The 22581-nt window shown below is 35.8% G+C and overlaps 1 protein-coding gene across 10 annotated transcripts in view; it reads right to left on the bottom strand.

Moving 5' to 3' along the window:
* The window catches only part of KDM6A (lysine demethylase 6A), a 202579-nt gene that overhangs the window by 134824 nt on the left and 45174 nt on the right, over positions 1-22581 (bottom strand). For all 10 annotated transcript variants that reach the window (XM_032331483.1, XM_032331484.1, XM_032331486.1 and 7 more), the window contains exon 3: positions 1899-2007. In XM_032331483.1, coding sequence (XP_032187374.1) covers positions 1899-2007 — 109 coding nt within the window. The remainder of the gene's footprint in view (positions 1-1898; positions 2008-22581) is intronic.

Below are 22581 nucleotides of genomic sequence, written 5' to 3'. Positions count from 1 at the left end.
AGCCATCAGCTTGAAATACTACAACATACTAAAATACATACATACATACATACATATATATATACCTCCGCATCCATTCTCACCTTCCTCTTCTTCCTATTACAAATAACTGAACTACTGCCTAGCTATCAATGGCCAGTTCATCTACATGACAGTAAATGGGTCTCAAAGCACCTCTTTTCAAGGACTTAAATCCTTAAGTTACCATTCTCTGCTCCCATTTTATTAGATTACTCCCTGCCAGCTAGTTTGCCATATGTCCCACCTTACTTCCAAAAAATATCCAGGAAAGAATAAAACAAATATCCCTAGACTCATACCCATACAGCCAAACATTTTATAAATGGAAAATATAGTTAAGTTCATAGGTTAATGAAGTTTTAAAGAGTATTATATATATATGTTTGTGTATATATGTACACACACACACACACACACACACACAAAATAGCATGCTCTCCAAGATGCAGAATTTAAAAATTATATTGTACAGAGAATGTGTGTACTTTTGTGTAAAACGGTTTCCTTTAAATAAGTTAGTCTTAATTAAAAAATCTGACAGTGTTAAGTAATTATTAATACCTATTATCCTGAAGCCATTTCGTAAGTACTAACCAGTTTCACATAACAATCTCCAAACCCTTTTATCTCTGGCTTTTCAGATTGGAAGACTGAAGCTCTGAGGTTATATATACATTATGCTAACGATAATGTCACTGTAAACAATGGAGATGAGCTGAGAAATAAGCCTAACTTCAAACCCCACATGTTACACCTGTCTCAAACAAAAACTGAATTTTCACTAGGAAAAGTGCTCACTTGACCTAATATGAAAGTGGCATTATAAAATATCAACATTAAACAGCAACAATCCTTCAGTCCAGCCCTGAAACATGCCAGCTGTTCTGCCCACTAAATAAAGTTGTGGAAAACAAGTATACTATGTTTATCTGGTCCACATTCAGATGTTCACTATCATCAGAAGGTTAAAATGTTCTTGTTTATAAGGATACAATTTTTCTTTGCTATAGGTTTTGCCTTTGATATTAGAAAAGTGGGTGGTATTTGGGGGTGCTTTCTCTTCCTAAACTAACAGTCGTCTGCATCAGCAGCATGGTACTACAAAAGGGACACATCTTAGGGGACTGTCTTGAATTATTTAACTCATTTCTTACAGGAAAAAAATTTTAAGTGAGTAAAAAACCTCTTTTCTCCAATGCTCAAGCTCATTATATGATCATCTCTCTGCGCTGCTTATCTTTACAATGACTACAGATCAGATTTTCATTCAAATTATTTTCTAGCTACAATGGAAGTTTTACAGTCAGGATAAAGAGGGGAAATATTGAGTCGTTGTTACTTCTTCAAAGTGTCGATCCATGGCTCACCTTTTTTTTCTTTTTTCTTTAAAAATCTTACGTTTTAAGAGAGCAAGCAAGCAGAAGCAAGGGGGTGAGACAGAGGGAGAAGCAGACTCCTTGCTGAGCAGGGAGCCCAATGTGGGGCTGGATGCCAGGACCCTGGGATCATGACCTGAGCCAAAGGCAAATGCTTAATGACTAAGCCACCCAGGAACCCCTATGGCTCACTCTCTACTATGGTAGAGCTTTTAAATGACTTTTAAAGGGCAGGGATTTTTCACAAGGTAGAACAAAGTGGTAGTGCACAGGTAGGTGATGGTTATCAGTTAAACTGGTCAACTTATTGATAATTTACATAGAGTTACATGAATTTTTCACATTTCTATCTACCCCATTTTTCTTCCTCATTGTTTAGGATGTTCACAAGCTTACAATTTCTTAGAAATAAAAACGGTAATATCTTTGGTAGAGTACAAACAACTATAATTATTTTAAATATATATAAATCAAATAGTAGTGAATAAGGGAAAAAATTACCTTTTGGATAATCTTCCAATAAGAGGTTGAAGTGACCTAATTGACAAAAGAAATCAGACTCCACTTTTCCTTCAGCTTTTAAGATTAGAGATTCGTAGCAGCGAACAGCCTAAAAATAAAAAATACAAACATTTAAGAAAAAGGTAAAACCCTAAAATATATTCCCTTCCTGAGGTAATGTGTATATCCTCTATTCAGTCACCCAAGAAATCAATATATTTCATTTCAACCTCAGACACAGTCAATGCAGTGTTCTTCAGATACCTAAGTATTTATTTGAAGAGCTACTAAGTCATGGCATAAATGCTTTTCCTATCTAAAACAGAAATACTTGCCAAATACGGAGCACTTTGGTAACTGTATTCATAAGCTGCACATCTAAACTATTATGGTGGTACTTGTTGATATAAACAGATAATATCCACCTTTCCCGCACACTGAAAGAACTTTATTCAATTACGTAAAAATTCAGATAATCTCCAGAGTAAGAATAATAGCTACCATTTATACTGAACAACTTTTTGTCATAACCTCTATCAGTTTAAACTACCATAAACTGCCTTTCAAGCGTCACCTCTTGATGTGCTTTAAGCCCACTCTAACTCTAGTCTTCATCTCACCCTTACTCGAATACATGTAAATGTACTCACTCTCACTATTTCTTCCCTGAATAAAAAAATAACACACTATTTTAAGCATATTATTCTTTTTTTGTAATCCCAGAGACTGCAAGAGAAAATGAACAATGGAAAGAACAGACTTCTGGAGCCTTAACAAATTCCAGTTCTCATTGGCTACAGGAGATCCTGGGGAACTTATCCTCTCTGCCTCTCCCGTTTTAATAACACTCAGAGGGCAGACAAAAGGATTCAATTCAGAATACTTCTCTAAGCATTTATCACACTGCTTAGCATTCCATAGGTACTTAATAATTGCTTCTTTACTTTCTCCTTCGCTAAGTAAAAAGCACTCTTTCAGGATTATTTCAAGCTTCCCAAATAGTTTTGTCAAAAGTTACCTGCTAACAATTTACTCTACAATGTTAGAATGCGTCCTGGAGTCACTAAAGAAAGAAATGTATAGGATTTCTCAAATATCTGGGTACATTCCCAGATTTGGTATCCACAAAGAAAGGGACTAGAATAGTTTCTGTTACTAAATAATCCCTTTCACCATCACTTCAAGACCATTTGATGCAAAGTACCCACTTAAAATGTTCTGATTTTTACTCTCTTGTAAAATATAGGGCCTCTGATGGACAATTTCAAAATGTATATCCTAAAATTTACCTATGCAAAGCACATACATATATACATACTCATCAAGTTTGGAGAAGCCACCCTAAACAAGGCAAATTCTGGGATGACTTTACTGTCCTTAAAGCCTGACATTTTACAAAGGGCTGTCTTCAGTTCCTACTCCACTCTTAGCTATCTACATGTGCATATGTACCAAATCACAACCATAAGAAACTATTCATTCTGCTTCCCTATAATTAAAAGAGTCTGAATACTACACTGAAGTGTCAGAAATTACTATAATTTGGAGGCATGAAATTTCAAGATCCTATTTACGTCATATATAATCCTATCCGGCAGATGGTTAAGTGCACAAAAATACAATATATTTCAGTACTTTTTAATACCAGAGAAATTCACAAAATTACTGGGCTACACTATTACAATTCTTAATTTTACATAAAATGAATGACTTTAAAGCTAATGCCACTGTAAATTAAACACTCAATTAAAATAGTTATTTTTTTTTCTTAAACTCTTAGTTATTTAGAAACCTTTCCTACTCCTCCTCCCTGGTAATTTCTTATTGCTGATGAGCATTAAATTTATAAGCAAATATGATTTCATAGTGAAAAAGGATTCAAGATATAAACATGAAGAAATGTAATGATTTAAGCAAAAAGATGGCAACATCTATACTTCCGTCTTACCATCATACCTTAACTCCACTACCATGATCACTTACTGCCTTATCTTCCACTTCCCATAAAACAAAGGAACACATCCAAAATGAATTATCACAAAGCATTAACATAAGGTAAAAACCAGAATGGGCAGATTTTAAATTCGTCTACCTATACTCTCAAGCTTCATTAACAAATTCATAAAATTTCCAACAAAGCCAACATGCACCTATGAGCTAATCTTGGTGGTCAAAGATGATGCTGATAGAGCCAAACATCAAATGGGATGGAGATGAGCAAAAAGTCAGAATAAAGTTTCCAAGTGCCTTGTGTAACCATTTCATAGTGAAATTTCATGAATTTATTTGAAGGGTTTGAGGTAAATGCTGGTATTAGATACAGGCAAATACAACTTTTTAAAGAGCATTTAAAGGAAAATAAATAACCGGAGATAATTTCCTATACTCTTAACTCATACAATAATCCAGAATGAAACAGTATTTTTATAGTAACATTTTTAGTCAAAAGGCTAACTACAAACATAGAAGATAGTTTAGATTTAGAACAAAGTTTAGGAAACGTCTATAAAGCAAAAATATTTACTGTTAAAATGGTTACTTTTATATTCTTGCTCTTTTTACTTGAAATGTGCACAAGTAAAATCATCCCCACGTGTACACACATGGGGAGGAAGAAAAAGGACTAGAATATAAAACAAATGTTAATAGAAAGTCACGTAGAAACTTTATTTTGTTATTTTTACTTCCCTATATTTCTAGATTTTTCATAATTAACCTATAACATTTCTATTCTTATACAAGTCATTTAAAGAATTATTATGATTTCCTCTAGGATTCACCCTACCTTCAATGTGAGGATAGTCAGAAATTTGCATTTAAATCATTTGTATTTATATCAGCATCATTCAATAGAGCACTTTTTACAATGATAAAAATGTTCTATCATCTGTGTTGCCCAATAAGCTAACTACTAGACACATGTGGCTACTGAGCACTTAAAACATGGATAGCAGAAGTCAGCAAGTCAATTTTTAAATTATTTCATTTTAATTTTTATTTCTATTTAAACAGACACACATTAATGGGCAGAGTAGAGCTAGATCTTTTTTTAAAGTTTAAAAATAATTGAATATTTGATCCCTATGCCACATATCAGGAAAGCAAAAGTTCTGTTTATAAATGAAAAGCCTATAAAAATAATGAAGTATCCTGCCCTGGGGATGAACAATGCCTTTCACAAAAATCACTGTTACATCCTATGGCTGTTTATAGTTAGTGATATATACACCCATAATCCCTACCACCTACTGGAAAAAACAAGGAGAATGAAAATAAAGTTAATCGTTAAATACCAGAATCAAAGTAGAGTAAACTAAGATCCTCCCAGCTAGGTAGAGAACTTCAATGTCTTCCTCCCATTACAGTACCATTTTCCACAATGTTTAATATAATTTATGCTCAGTATCTGCTTTATCTTTATTATCTGAAAAATCAGTTACCTCAGAACAGTGATATTGTCATTACCCTCTATTTCTAAACCTTGAAAGATGAAGCGTAGAGCTTATGAACACAGACATGTAACATGTGCTTTTTTAATGTTAACATTAAAAAGGCTTAAACATTATAGTCTTGTATGATGAACTGGTCAAGGCCTACCTGAAACAGGACACTTGTTAATATTTTAGAATTGTTAAATACAGGGAACTTTTAAATAAACGATTTTTCTTCCAATTTAGGAGATTAGCTAAAGTCGAGAAAATTAACTTATTTATTTATTTATTTATTTTTATTTATTTTGAAAATTGATGTAGATTTAAATACCCAATGATTTTAAATGAAAAACTTTTAGGTTGACTATAATAAAGACAAGCATGCAAGTCCTGCCCTTAATTCCTAAAAGCCAGCCACAGATACAGGAGATGGTTCAGCAGCCAGTTGACTTACAAAAGAGGATTATAAGGGATTTAAGCAGACTACAGGTCAACATGTCATCCGTGAAATATGGCTACTAAAAAAGCATTCATGACCCAAATTAATAAAAGCATATTATACAAATCAACACCAATCATCAGCTTGCCAAGGTCTACTCTAACCAGATCTCTAACATTATCACCGGTTCTGAGTGCCACATTTTAACAGGTGGTAACTTACAGAGGGCTACAATTTTGATGAATGATGGAAAAACTGTATGAAAAATATTTTAACTAAGTTTAACTGGGGAGAATCATCAGGGATGCTAAAGCTTTACTCAAAAATTTAAAAAGTTGTCTCTTCAGAAATAAGATTATTTGCACTTTGCGTAGCTCCAGGCATCAGACCAATGAATGGGTGTAACTTACAAGGAAGTTTAACTCTGTTCAATCAGAAAAGAGGAAAACTTAAATATGCCAAAAATTAAATGGGCCATCTCTGGCTTATATCTGTAAAAAGAATTAAAGCATAAATTATTAAGCTATCTTAGTGGGAGTTAGAAAAGAGACTTCTTACTTTGGATCTAATTCTGAGCTGCAGGTTTTTTTCAAGATTTCTTGGGCTTCCACAATATAAGCATACAATGTCTAATATTATATATAATACATATCCACACACATACACACATACATATGAGTGTATATCTCCTGACTTAATTTCAAGATTAGTTTATTCACTTTGAATTTCGATAATAAATTTTTTTTTATTTTTTTATTTTTTTTTTAAAGATTTTATTTATTTATTTGACAGAGAGAGATCACAAGTAGGCAGAGAGGCAGGCAGAGAGAGAGAGGAGGAAGCAGGCTCCCTGCTGAGCAGAGAGCCCGATGCGGGACTCGATCCCAGGACCCTGAGATCATGACCTGAGCCGAAGGCAGCGGCTTAACCCACCCACTGAGCCACCCAGGCGCCCTCAATAATAAATTTCTAAAGAAATTCGGTATCTTGACCTGCTTCCCTCAAACCCTAAAAATGTTTTGCATTGTTAAAGCTGATTATCTTTCCCAGAAATATGCCTCATAAATAATGACGATTCTTGCCCTTTCCTGACACTCCCAATGCCTTTGCCTGGCTGCTTTTCAAACTACCTAAGTCTAAATCATTTTTTGAAATTTCAAGTCACCACATTTTTAGTATATGTGCTGCCAAAGCCAGCACTCACCACATTTTTTTAATGAGGGAAGTGTTACACAACAAATATTATAATCTTAAGGCTTATTGGTTCTTTTTTTTTTTTTAAGATTTTGTTTATTTATTTGACACACAGAGAAAGATCACAAGCAGGCAGAGAGAGAGGAGGAAGCAGACTCCCTGCTGAGCAAAGAGCCCAATGCAGGGCTGGATCCCAGGACCCCTGGGATCATGACCTGAGCCAAAGGCAGAAGCTTTAACCCACTGAGCCACCCAGGCACCCCAAGGCTTATTGGTTCTTAATGACATATTTATCCCTGAACTTATATATATATCAGACCTCCATACTTAATATTTACTATTTTTGAAAAGTTAAAATGTATACATCACCAATTCTAAAGAGTATAAAGTGAAAAGTCTGTCTCCTAATCCTAACCCCAGCCACCCAGAAGTAAATTTTTTTTTTTAATTTTCTACTGTATTCAAGACCATTTTGTGCAGATGCAAGCAGATATATTTTCCCTACCTTGGTATTAATATTTACATATTTATATAAACATTGTTTTGCAACTTGCTTCAGATTCTAGATTACCCTGATATCCTTTCTCCTCTCTGTCTCTGTTAACAGAACCCCTAAGCTTAAGCATGTTTTTACAGAATAAATACTGGGATCCTCTGCCACCCTTGTAGGTGTAGTGTAGCCTGATGATTAAGCTCTGGCCAATGGCAAACAAAGAGCACACACTGCTTCAACTCCTACTTCCCCTAGCTGGAAGCACCTAAATGTCAGAAGCCAAAGTGGATGATGGAACATAGGAAAACAGAAAACCCAAGTTCTTAGAACAGTGGAGTTCTAGAGCAGCCTGGAACTGTCCCTAAGAATTATTTAAACAAATAAAGGAGTATGCAGCCATCTTTCCTTATTTAAAACAAAAACAAGAGCAATAATATTCCAGTCACCTAATGAAATAATCATTAACACACAGAAAAAGGATGAAGGAGGGATGTATGGTTAAGCAAGTGTCCAACTCTTGATCTCAGCTCAGGTCTTCATCTCAGGATTGTGAGTTCAAGTTCCATACTGGAGGTCCATACTGGGCAAGAGGCCTACTTTAAAAAGGGCAATGGTGGGGCGGGGGCCGTGGGCGTGGAGCACCTAGGTGGCTCAGTTGGTTAAGTGTCTGCCTTCAGTTCAGGTCATGATCCCAGGTTTCTGGGATCAGATTCTGATTGGGCTCTGTGCTCAGCAGGGAGTCTCCTTCTCCTTCTGTCTCTACCCCCACCCCACTCGTACACCCTTCTCGCTCATGCTCTCTCTCGCTCTCTCTCTCTCTCTCATAAATAAATAAAAGGTTTTTTAAAAGGATGAAGAAAAAAGGAAAAAGAAATCTAGTTAACTGTCACCCATACTTAACATTTTAGAGAAGATACAAGAACTCATGCATCTGTTACTTACCCTATCTCCCTCTCTCCAATTTCCAACATGTTTTGCATCACAATAAAGTCCGTATAACAAAATTTAAGCATTTCAGTCCTGCTCCTGGATTTCTCAGCCTCTCTGGACCTATTATTCTTCATTCAGTGGATGTGCTGGATACTAATGAGTAAGTAAGCATCATGCAAGATACTATCATGGCACTCTACATACCATTCTTTTCAAATAAACTTTTAAAAATACTTTGCTATTGTAAAATATTCTTACCGAATTATACTACTGAAATCAAAAGTGGGTAATTCAGTAAGTAAAGTGTTGATAGCTAATATGAGTCTTTGATATGTACCAGGCATGATTCTAAGCACTCTACATATATTCATTTACTCCTCACAATTTCTCTATGAAATAGAGAAATAGAGTAGGGTGAAATAGAGACACCCTACTTCACAGACAGAAAGAAAAACTGAGCCATAGAGAAAACAAATACTGCATCCAAGGTCACAGTCACTAATTAGGAGAGGCTGGTTTCAAACACTACCTGGGGTTCCAGAGCCTCTAAAGCATTTAGCTGTTCAACTCAAGCCATGCCTAGGGACCCAAAACTCATTTCCAATATAGGATACCCCATAATCAACTCTCCCTCTTATACTCCCACAAACTAGCTCCCTCCACACCAAGCAGACCAGCATTAAAATCACCACTTCCTGGTCCCGCACATCCTACAGAAAGATTGAGCCTCACAGGACTTGACCAAATTTTCTTACCTTGCTTCATTTTAAATCATATAAAAAGCAACATTAAAATAAACACAAGTACAACCCAAACAAACAAACAGAAACCAAGTTCCTATATTCAAAAGCCACGTGTAACAGAAGAGCACTACTGTTCATATATATAAAGGATAATATACCAGTTCAGACAACATGTGGAAAACATATGGAAAATGTTATACAGTTTTACCCCGCTTTTTGTATCTTCTACATTATATCTCCTTAGTTCACCTCGTGTTCTTATTGCTCTCTTTAGTGTATCTGGAAAAGAAAGGCCATACACAGCTGCAATAAAGCAAACTAGGCCATACTACCTGAACTGTCAACAAGTTGCTTGATTACTATTAACTCTAAAACCTTTATTGTTTATGCAAGCAGCCAAATGAACTAATGATTTCTACGTTCACACATGGACACACAGATACCCACCCCGAGGGCCAATATTAAATTTTTAAAAAGCTGTTGTGTCAAAACACTTGTTATTTTACAAGTAATTTTTTCTGTATCATATCAAATAGAACACCATGCAGACGGGGTACAGTGAGTTATTTATAAAGCCTCATTCAAATCAAGCATGTGTATTAAGTCTTGAATAATCTTTAAAATGATTTACTTCTAAAATCTGGAGGTAAGTAAAGTATAAGATAGAACTTCAGCATGAATAAACCCCAGAGTAATCCCATGATTTCCCATACAGAGCACTAGGTATTACAGCTTATATTTTGCCTCCTTTGCTTGCTACTCCACAGGATCTATTATTTATCTAGAGGAATAAAGAGACAACCTTACATGCAATCACTCTCCCTGTCATTTCAGCTATATACATTTAATTCAGATTTCAAAAAAAAATACAAACAGGAAGAAAGCCAGCTACAACAAAAATAAGTAGGCCAGGGGCGCCTGGGTGGCTCAGTGGGTTAAGCCGCTGCCTTCAGCTCAGGTCATGATCTCAGGGTCCTGGGATCGAGTCCCGCATCGGGCTCTCTGTTCAGCAGGGAGCCTGCTTCCCTCTCTCTCTCTGCCTGCCTCTCTGTCTACTTGTGATTTCTCTCTGTCAAATAAATAAATAAAATCTTTAAAAAAAATAAATAAGTAGGCCAAATCTACATAAAGGTGTAAAAACAAAAATTTTATCTATTATACCTGCTATAACCTGGATACTTGCTATAATATAACACAGTTCAAGTTAACATCTTTGGTAGTAAAGTATGCATTCATTTGTTGCATATGCATTTGTCAAATAATCATAAATCCACAAAGAATGAAATGACCAAGCACTCCACTGGGGTAAGGAAAGAGGAGACATTACATTTATCAGCACAAACTCCACTGAAAATCACCTGCTTTGCATTCCACGGTTTCTAATATGTAGTAGGCACTCAGATTTAACAACTAAATAAATGAACAACCCTAAAACTAGAGAAACTGCAACACAGTAAAGGCCCCTCCCCCAAATATAGTGCTTTTAAAAAAACAAAACTTTTTAATCTGTCTGAATACACCCTTCCAAACTTTCCTCTATGCATGCATACAAATAGTTTATATAAAACTGCATACAAAGATTTGTACTATTTCTTTCATTCAATATATTACCTGCTTACTGTGTCAAAACATACAGATCTGCATCAAAATTAACATTTTACTGAACAGCTGAACTGCAATTTGTATCTACTGAAGAGTAACCGGTTGTTAACCAAGTTCTTATTACCCAATGAATACAATATGGAAAATTTATATTTCTTTAGGATAAATTCCTCACAAAGAGAAAGCACAATTTAAGCCTTAATAATCTCACCAGCAAGCTGAACCAACGTCATCTTCCAAAAGTGCTCATTTTCAGTTGATTACTTTTTTCCAAATATTTACTAGCTAAATTTATTATTTCTTTCATGAACTATCAACCTGTTCCTAGACTGCACACATTTCTCTACTGGATTATGAACAGTTTTTCCTAAATGATTTGTCGGATGTTATTTCTATGAAAAAGACTTTTACATATAATGTTATTGCAGAATATCTCTTCCCAGTTTCCATCTGCCTATAAATTCTTCACCATGTTTTTGATGTAAAAGATTCCCTATTTTCTCAAAACCAACCACCACTTCCTTCACAGTATATACATTAAGTTCAGAATTAGAAAATCCCCAGCTCCCTGACCCAATAAACATGCACCAATATTTTCTTCTGTTGTCAAGAAAGAACCGAACTAATTACGTTTCTTTCCTGTGTAATTTTTAGACCAGCCCAGCAGGATTTAGGATCTGGAATTCCCTCCCTCCCTTATCAAACTAAAAAACACATATATAACTCCATTTCTGAGATTCATATTCTTTTATTTTTTTAAAGATTTTATTTATTTGACAGAGAGAAAGACATCGAGAGACGGAACACAAACAGGGGGAGCAGGAGAGGGAGAAGCAGGCTTCCCACTGAGCAGGGAGCCCAACGCAGGGCTTGAAAACCCAGGATCCTGGGATTATGACCCGAGCAGGAGGAGGCAGGGGCTTAATGACTGAGCCACCCAGGTGCCCCTGAGATTCATATTCTACATCCAACATTCTCTAACACATGTACTGGGAATGTGTATCAGGGCTGCTGAAAGAGAGGTAGCTTCAGCCTCTGGGGCTGCCAGGCAAAAATCAGCCAGGGGGCGAGGGCAGCCACAACCAATCAGGCAGAGCCACTGTTTATGTACCATCATCAATCTTAAGTGCCTTCAGTAGTTTCTCCTGGTCACTAGTACAAACTATTTTTCCATGTATGCCATAAAAGAAGAAGGGTTAAGGCTTCAAGCAGCCTGGACACAACTACTCTGCTAAAAACTAAAAAAGGTTGGACTAAACCAAAAATGACTTTAGACTTCTATATCTACACATACAAAAACATATGCCAGATGGATTGAAGACCTAAATGTAAAAAAGCAAATTTATCTAAACATTTAAGAAGAAAACAGCAAAATGTCTTTGATACCAGCATAGGTTAGGAATGCTTTAAAAATAGACCAAAATAAAAATAAATAAATAATAAAATAAAAATAGACCAAAAAAAAAAAATGCATGTCATGAGAAAAAGGTTAAAGGTTAATTCAACGACATCAATGTTTGGGACTTTAGTTTATAAAACACACACACAAACACACACAACACTACTAGAAAGGCAAGTCATAAATTGGGAAAATACACTTTTCAACACATATAGTGAGAAAGCATTCACATTCAGAATATACAGAACTCCTAAGAATCAGTAACATTCAAAAAATTACTAGGAAAAATTTGGTTTGCCACTGTGATCTACAACCTGTTAAGAATGAGCATTAAAGCAAAACACAATCATATTATTTGCTGACTGTAAAGATCAAGGAACAGGTGCATTACCCACTCCTTAGATATTTCACAACGGTTCATTTCTATTAAACCACTAAAAGGTAACCCTGCTCTAGCCTATCATAACTATAAATTTTTCCACTCAGGGATTGAAAGAATAAAAGTAATAAAGTATCAAGCAATTCAGCATATCCTATAATTAGTGGCTCTTTTAGCAATCTGTTCCATTAATTTGAAAAAGTTCATCTGAAAAACCAGTTCTGAGAGCATACTGTACCAAAAATCTGTATTTAAAATCAAACTACCTGAACATTAAATACTCATTTAAAATATTTTCGCATAAAATATGAAAACTGACCATCCAAATACCATTTCAACTTAGTTTAAGTCTCTAGAAAGCTCATATTTAAATTTCTATTTGAAATCAGTGAAATAAAGTATGAATGCATCAGTCTCAGGAGAAACCTTAAATCTAGTTTCTCTACACAAGACACACATTTGAATTACTACAATGACATACAAATTAACATTTCAATCTTTCATGCTATAAGGATTTTCGAGGTTTAAAATTCTTAGATCTTTGGACTTCTGCTTGCAGGCAAGATGCAGTAAAAATGGACCAAATTTATTCCGAATGAAGTAACTAAAAAACAAGAGAAAATGTGTGAAACAAATGTTTTCAGACGTTGGATATCTGAGAATGCATGACAGTAATCTTTGAGAAAGGGAAAACAAAGGCTGTAAGCCCTAAAATTACCTCAAGCCTACTGCCTAGAAAGACGTTTAGGCTGCACACAGGCATAGGAAATTTTCTTGCCTGAACTAATGTAAGCTAGAATAAAGTGGAACAATATCTTTACAGTTATGGAAAGGAAAATAAATTTGTCAACTTACAATTCTATAATCAGCAAAACCATCCTTCAAAAAAAAAGGTGAAAAGTACACTTTTCCAGATATGCAAAAACTGAAAGAATTCAACATTAGCAGACCTACAGTCTAAGAAAAAAAAATTTTTTTTTTAATTTAAGAAGGTAAGTTATACCAGATGAAATATTGATGCAGAACACAAAACAAGACTACTGGAAATGGTAACTGCATAGGCAATTACAGAAGACATTTTTCTTATTTTTTTTCTTTAATGGCTCCTTAAAGCACAACTGATCCAAAAATATCTCACTAATAAGCAAGTTTAACAAGGTCACAGATATAAGATCAATATACAGAAAATAAAATTGCATTTCTACACCCTAACAATATATAATTAGAAACGAAATTTTTAAAATACCATTTATAATAGCTCCAAAAATAAGAACTACATAGGTATAACTCCTATCAAAGTACATGTAGCAGAATCCATATGCTGAAAACTACAAAACACTAATGAAAAAATTCAAAGATGACCCAAATACGTGATACTGTGAGAGATACTGTATTCATCAATCAGAAGATGCAACAGCATTAAAATAACTCTCCCCAAACTAATTTACAGATTTAATGCAATTCCAATCAAAATTCCAGAAGGATTTTTCTGTAGATACAGATGAAATGGTCATAAAATTTAAATGTAAAAACAAAGTGGGAAAGTCAGAATAATTCTGGAAAAGAATGAAGTTGAAAGGGCGCCTGGGTGGCTCAGTGGGTTAAGCCGCTGCCTTCGGCTCAGGTCATGATCTCAGGGTCCTGGGATCGAGTCCCGCATCGGGCTCTCTGCTCAGCAGGGAGCCTGCTTCCTCCTCTCTCTCTGCCTGCCTCTCTGCCTACTTGTGTTCTCTGTCAAATAAATAAATAAAATCTTTAAAAAAAAAAAAAAAAAGAATGAAGTTGAAGGACTATGACTCAATTATAAGACCCATTATAAAACTACAGAAATCAATTAAAACCAGAGATATCACCACATACCTATTTGAATGGCTAAAAAAATTCTAACTTTATTGAGATAAACTGACATATAAACATTGTGTTAACTTTATGGTTTGTGATGTGATGATCTGATATATGTATATATTGTGAGATGATTGCCACAATAAGGTTAGCAAATTCATCCAATACTTCAAAGAGTTACACAACGTGTGAAGAGAGTATTTAAGATCTACTGACTAAGCAGCTCTCAAGAATAAAATACAGTATTGTTAACTAAAAATCACCATGCTCTACATTAGATTCCCCCAAATTTACCCATTTACAAGTGAAAGTTTGTACCTTTTGATCAACATTTCCCCTGACAAACACCAGTCTACTCTCTGCGTCTGAGTTCTACTTCTTTCAATTCCACATAAAGTTATAGTGAGATCACACAGTACTTGTCTTTCCACTTTTCAACTTAATTCATTAGCATAATGCCCTCAAGGTTCATGAAATTTTTTAAATGGGACAATTCCAAGGGTTAATGAGGGTGCAGAACAACTGGAACTCTTACACACTGCCAGTGAGAATGCAAAATGGTACAGTCACTTTAAAACACAATTTGACAATTAAGTATAAAGTTAAACATACATGACCCAGCAATCTCACTGCTAAGTATTTTACCCTAAAGTGAAAACTGATGTTCATACCAAAACCTACACATATACACCAAAACCTGTTTATATAGCATCTTTATTCATAGTTTCAATGAAAACTAGAAACAAGTCAAATATCCTTCAACGGGTAAATGGATAAACAAACTATGGTACATCTATATAATGGAATTCTATTTATCAAAATAAGAGAATAAACTACTGATATAGCATGGATGAATCTTGAAGGTATTATGCTGAATAAAAGAAGCCAGTATCAAAGGACCACATAGTGTATACATATGTCAAAATTCATCCAACACGTGAATTTAAGTGAAATTAAATATATATGTAAATTTTACCTTAAAGCTTATTTTTTAAGAGAAGCTATTTAAAAGTAAAATAGCTATTTAAAGGGTCACCTGGGTGGCTCAGTCGGTTAAGCATACAACTCAATTTTGGGTCCAGTCATCATGATCTCAAGGTTGTGAGATCAAGCTCCCTGCTGTGATCTGCGCTGGGCATGGGGCCAGTTTAGGATTCACTCTCCCTCTGCCCCTCCCCATGCTCACTTAATGCACACGTGGCCTGCGCTCTTTCTCTCTCTCTCTCAAAAAAAAAAAAAAAAAAAAGATTTAGAAGCAACAGTAACAATGTTGCAGGGTTTATAACTTATGTAGAAGTAAAATGTATGGCAATTATCCAAAAGACTAAAATGGGAACAATGGAAGTACATTCTTGTTAAGGTCCATACTTCCCATGACATAGTATAATATAATTTGAAGGCAGACTGTGACAAGTTAAAGTTAAAATTAGGAAATTAGGGTGCCTGGGTGGCTCAGTCATTAAGCATCTGCCTTCAGGTCAGGTCATGATCCCAGGGTCCCGGGGTGGGATTAAGTCCCATATCTGGCTCCCTGCTCAGTCTCTTTCTCCCTGCCTTTCTCTGTCTGTCTCTCATGAATAAATAAATAAAACCTTTAAAAAAAAAAAAAAAAGATTAAATTAAGAAATTACTAGAACTGGTAAGTGTAATATTCAAGCTCAAGATTCAATGTCAACATATTCCTATATACCAGCAGTGAATAACTAGAATCTGAAACTTAAAAAAATACCACTTACAATAATAGTACCCCCAAAAAACAAAGTACTTAGGTATAAATCTAACAAAAGATGTGTGTGATCTGTGTGTAGAAACAACAAAACACTGATTAAAGAAACCGAAGAACACCAAAATAATCATAGAAAGATACCACGTTCACAAAACAGGAAACATTACTAATACATCAATTCTCCCTAATTGATAGAGATTCAATGCAATCCCACTCAAAATCCCAGCAAGCTCCTTTGTACATAGAGACAAAGTGATCTAAAAGTTATATGCAAAGGAAAGGAACTAGAATATACAAAAATAATTCTGGTAAAGAATAAAGTCAGAGGATTCATATTACCCAATTCCAAGACAATAGAGTAAGCTACTCTAATCAAGACAGTGTGATACTGGAGAAAAGAGAAACATAGATCAATGGAACAAAATAGAGAATCAACAGGCAGAACCACACCAATACAGGCAACTGGTTTTTGACAAGGTGAAAAGGCAATTCAACAGAAAAAGGACTGTCTTTTCAACAAATGGTGGTGGAAAAATTGAAAGCCCACTTGCAAAACAACACATAAACCTCAAAACATACTTCAGAAGATTATAAAATAAAGACATATTCAGATCTATAAATAAAGCCGACACACATACAGAAAAGAAAATTGTTTCAAAAGGAAGGTAAGGGATGCAGGAAGAAATGAGAAGGAAATAAAATCTTAAACATGTAGGTGACAACCTTAACAGTAATATTTCATATTTAAAACATATAGAGAATACATACAACAATGATAGAATAAAGGAGGGGAGGAGGGTAGAGGTTCCAAGAATCTTACATTGCCTGAGAAAAGGGAGGATGTACCAATCAGACTTTAGTAAGTCAAGAATACATGCTTTGGGGGCACCTGGGTGGCTTGGTGGATTAGGCAGCTGACTCCTGATTTTGGCTCATAAGATCTCAGGGTCCTCGGAAGGAGCCCTGCATCGGGCTCTGCATTCAGCGAAGTCTCCACACTCTGGGGAGTTGGCATGAGGATTTTTTCTCCCTCTCACTCTCCCCCTCCCCCAACTCACCCTAGTGCTTACTCTCTAAAAATAATATAAATAAATCTTAAGAAGAAAAATGTTGAAATTCCCCCAAAGCAGCTGTTTTCAAAGTGTGGTTCATGGACAACTGGGAGTCTCCTACATCCTTTCAGGAGGTCTGCTGAGTCAAAGTTATTTTCATTGTAATACTAAGATGTTATTTGTCTTTTTGACTCTGCTGACATTTATCCTGATGATATAAAATTAACGGTTAGTGAAACTGCTGGCAATTTAGCAGGAGTTAAGCCAGAGGCATCAAACTGAACCAGAAATTATCATATTCTTCACCACCAAACAAGTATAGTTTTTTCTTGTTGTTAATGCCAGTTTCAACTTAAGAATATCCTTGATGAAACAGTAAAAGTCCTTTTACTAAACATCAACCCCTGAGTACACAGTTTGAATAATGTGTATGGCAAAATCCGAACTACAGGTAAAGCATTTCTGCTCCAGGGGCACCTGGGTGGCTCAGTCCCTTAAGCATGGTTAAGCCTCTGCCTTCAGCCGAAGTCGTGATCCCAGCGTCCTGGACCCTAGCCAGCATCAGGCTCAGTGCTCAGCGGGGAGTTTGCTTCTCCCTCTCCCTCTGATCCTGTTCATGCTCTCGTAATTTCTCTCTCTCTCTCTCTCTCTGATAAATAAAAACCTTTAAAATAAATAAATAAATAAATAAAGCAAACATTTCTGCTCCATACTGAACTCTCCTGCTCTCTTAATCTCTCTGATAAATAGAATCTTTAAAATAAATAAATACAGCAAGCATTTCTGCTCCATTCTGAACTCTCATGCTCTCTCTCTAATAAATAAAATATTTTAAATAAATAAATAAAGCAAGCAAGCAAGCATTTCTGCTCCATACTAAATTACAGTGGCCATTATTGTGGGAAGGTACATGTGAGATTGTTTTAAGTTATAAATTGAACTGGCCTCTTTTCACAGAACAATGACTAACAAACTATGCTTACTCTGACTTAGGTATCTGGAAGACATCTTCTTGAAAACAAATGAAATGAGTCTGCCATTTCAAGAGAAGCAAGTAATAGTAATCTCTTGCCGACGATCAAACTTGAGATTTCAAGCACAAATCAGAATTTGGGAAAACTTAAATCGACCACCACTGTGAGCTTGACAGCTTCCCAAAATTTAAAGGCTTTTCCGGTATGATTGATAGTAGTTAACAACAAAAAAAAATTAACAAATTTAATTTTTTGATACTGTAATATGTTTCTTGACACTGGAGTAACTGATAGTGCTCTCCTGCTCCTTTTTTCATGCCTGCCTAACTGCCCTAAACCATGTTACTACATGTTTCTACAATCCTTAGAAACATCTTTTGCCTACTATTCAAAGGTTATAGCATCTTTTTCTTATCTGCAAAACCTGAAACAAATCTTACAATGACACACCCTCATCCTTAGAAAGAAAAAGAATTCAGTGTACCATCACCAACTCACTCGCACTCCCAAAGCCTAAAACAGTATCATTAAGTCATGAAAGGTTATAAATCAACAATATACAGTAATTCATGACATAGCCTAAGTAATAGTTACTGTGAGTAGATCAACAAAACCCATTCTTTTTTACAGACAAATCAGATCTTGGGTTAACTAGTTCCTTTACTGCTAAAACCTGATAAAGGTAGAATGTTGGTTGTGTTACCTACACCACCAATCACGGTAAAAGTCCTACCGATGAAATAAATCTAAAGTGAGAGAACTGCAAAATCAACTATGAATATCTGGTAGGATGCTACAGCTTTGAAATTCCCTGAATATAGGGGCTCTTTTAACTGAGCATGTCCCTGTGGAGACTGCGAGAGAGAGTATGCCCTTAAAAATTACAAAAGATATTGGTTCCTATTTGGGGTAGGTATGTGTGTTTGAAGCAGAAGTGGTAGGACGAACAAAAGATGGCCTTATATAGCAAAATACTTGATTAATTTAAGGATCCTGAAAGGAGGTACTTATCATGGATTACCTAGGTGGGCCCTAAATGGAATCACTTGTGTCCTTTTATAAGAGGAGTAAAGGTTCTCAGGGAGACCAACAGAGAGACAGAGATGTGAAGAACTACCAGCAGAAAATGCCAAAGAAGCAAGGAACTGATTCTTCACTAGTGCTTCCACACACAGTACTGCCCTACTGTCATACCAACCTTGATTTCAGGTTTCTGGCCTCCAGAACTGTGAGAATAAATTTCTGTTTTTCTAAACCACCCAGTTTGTGGTAATTTCTCACAGCAACCACAGGAAACGAATACAAAAGAGTAGCTCTGCACCCACCTATGAGTCTCATTCTCTCACACCTCAACTGTCACCTCATGAACCGAAAACTAATCTCTAGACAAAACTGCAAGGATTCTCATGGAAGAGGAATGCCTGTCACTGCTCTGCTGGCATGCCACTTCCTGTCCAATATCCTTCCATGTCAATCCGACATCAAGTGTGACTTAATCAGGTCTTACTCATCTGAATGGCTTTTGAGCCTAAGGCACCCTGGTGGGCACTACAGCTACTAATGGTATTTATAATGTCAAAGTATCCGAATAGTTTACTCTTTTTAATGCCATCACAGCTAAGTGCAGTGGATAAAAGTGTGGGCTCTGGAACTTTGGCTAGGTAGGTTTTGAATTGTAGCTTTGCATTGTATGGCCTTGGGCAAGTCACTTAATCTCTCCGTGCTCTGTAAAAGAGGGATATTTTACAGCAACTACCTCAAAGGATAACTGCAAGGATTAAATGAGTTGATCTCACAATTTTAGATTTCAAGCAAAAATTGGAATTTTGGAAAACTTTTTATCTACCACCACTGTGAACTTTCTGAATCACAGTTCATAATTCGCATCTTTGTCACAAACTACCTGTTTCACTAAGATTTTAAAGTTAATTACTGTTTGGCTGTACATCTTATAGTTTTTAATTAAGTCTGCATCCCTTTCTCATTTCTGCTGTTTTATATTTATGTTCCCCTTTGCCCCCTCCCTAAGCTTTACTAGAGGTGTGTGTATTTTGCTTTCTAAAACGAACTGAGGGATTCTTTATGAAGACGTTATAAATACTGAACTATAAATCAATTAGAACAGGATGTACATGTATGATATTCAATAAGTACATAACATCACCCTCTTGAATGTCATGATATTTTATTAAATGAAAGACATGGCTTTCCAGGATGGGACACAGTCCCAGAAAAGGCCAAGTATTACATGTATTATAATGGAAGAGAAAAAAGAGAACTAGTTGCTTATATAGGAATAATAGAAAATGCGAGGCCTTGCATGATACAGCATCACCAACCATCCTTACCAAATCTCTGCTTCTCCGTAACAGTTTAGACATACCACTTTTTCTTAGCTCAATGCATCACGACAAAGATTCTCTCCTTGAGCAAACTCAACTCAGGCTCCTCTGAGCTCATTTTCAACTAGGCCTCAACATTTAGATTTCTGTGCTTCTCTCTCTGCATTGTCCACTATTAGGAAGAATCCTGCTAAACTCCTTTAGCCAGAATCCCCCATCCTGCCACCCCACAGGTGATATCTGGTCCCTTTAGCCTGACTTTGGCAACTGATCCCCTCCCTGCTCCTTGGCTATAAATTTTGTCCGCACTATATTCAGGGTTGAATTCAATCTCTCTCTCCAAAATCATGACCACTGGAGTGGTCTTTATACCTTCTGCAACAGTCCCCCTTGAATAAAGTCTGCCTTATCATCTTTAAGAAGTATCATGAACATTTTTTTCCTCAATATTTGTTTACAAGGTCTACTATGGCAAAACAATTCTTTTTTCTAACTTATCTATACAGGACCTACTTTGTTCTAGAATTCTATTATACAAGATCAGATGCTCCAAGTCACCACTCCTCCCTCTCTGCCCTACATACAAGCCTCTGATCACTTCTCTCTCTGGCTAAGACTAATGCTCATTCATGTATCTATTCCCAGGTCACATGCTAGAGTTGTCATTCTAAATTACCAGATTTCTCATAACTGGCTTAGGCTCCATATTAGTTGAAATATGTAAGAATGGGAAGAAACTGATTTTTTCTATGAAGATACCATCAAATAATGAAATGCTTGAACCAACATGCATTTCCCAGACCTGAGGGACTTTAACTTTTCAGGGAGACCAAGGCCATTAACATGATTTTTCAGAATAGCAGGTATAGATACAATCCTGAAAAGTTGTAAAAGAGCAGAAAGTTTAAAACAAACAAAAAACAAATCTAATTACACACAAAATGGCTCCACCCAAACACAGAAAGCTAGAAGGCAAAGAAACTGACTTCAAAATGGTAGAAATATTATTTCCAACATAAAATTCTATACCAGACAAACTATCAAGAAGTAGAAGAACAAAGAGAAACAAGGCATCCAAGAAACATAGCTCCAACAAAAAGGTGAAGATGAGCCTCTCCCAAAGATGATGGAAAGCCAAAAACCACAGGAGAGAAGAGGGCACCAGGAAAGATTTATGAGTAAATTATCCAGACCGACAGAGTACTTGGAAAAACAGGAAAAAGTATTCAGAAGCAATTTACAGCTATTTGGTAAGAATCAGTGATAGAAACCTATGACAAACAACAGAAGTCATTAAAACTTAAAACGATAAAAAGTTATTAGCATTAGGAAAACTTTTTTAAAATAAATTATATTGTAATATACTTCCTGGCTTATAAGGTAAAATTTGCTTATTAATTTAACCCAAGGCCATTATACTGGAGGGACAAAGTAAAGGTAAACAAAGATTATTATAACAACACAACTTTATACTCCCTACTTAGAAACTCAACAGAATGTAAATGGAGGAAAGGGTGATGAATTGACAATATTATTTAGAAAGATGGAGGTAAATACCAAAGGAGGGACAGTGGAGGACTGCTCTTTTCCACTATACTTCTTGAAGAACCACTTGGTTTTGTTTTGTTTAACTGTGTACCTGATTTCTTAATTTATCTTTTTTTACTTATTTGACAGAGAGAGAGAGCACACAGCAGGGGTAACAGCAGGGAGAGGGAGGGAGGAGCAGACTCCCCCATGAGCAGGGAGCCCAATGTGGGGCTCAATCCCAGGACACTGAGATCATGACCTGAGCCGAAGGCAGACGCTTGACTGACTGAGCCACCCAGGTGCCCCATGTGTTTTCTAAAGGAAACAGAAAACAGAAAATAGAAAAGGAAAGGAAAAGAACCCAAAGGGGAAAGGAACAAAAAAGAGAAAGAAAAGGGGAAAGAAAAGGAAAGAGGGAAGGGGAAGAAAGAAAAACAATATATAGGTAAGACATGTAAATAAAGGTCTTAAAAAATACAATTAAACATGGGGAGGGTTTATGGGACTAAAAGAAATACGTAGGATTAAAAAAAAAAGTCCAGTTAAAATAAAAAGCAGGAAACCTTGGCATGTCAAAGAAACTAAAAGAAGAAATAAGCTTTAGAAA

This window comes from Mustela erminea, chromosome X, assembly GCF_009829155.1.
Source record: "Mustela erminea isolate mMusErm1 chromosome X, mMusErm1.Pri, whole genome shotgun sequence".
Lineage (NCBI taxonomy): Eukaryota > Metazoa > Chordata > Mammalia > Carnivora > Mustelidae > Mustela > Mustela erminea.
This window is presented reverse-complemented; position numbering and strand designations above follow the sequence as displayed.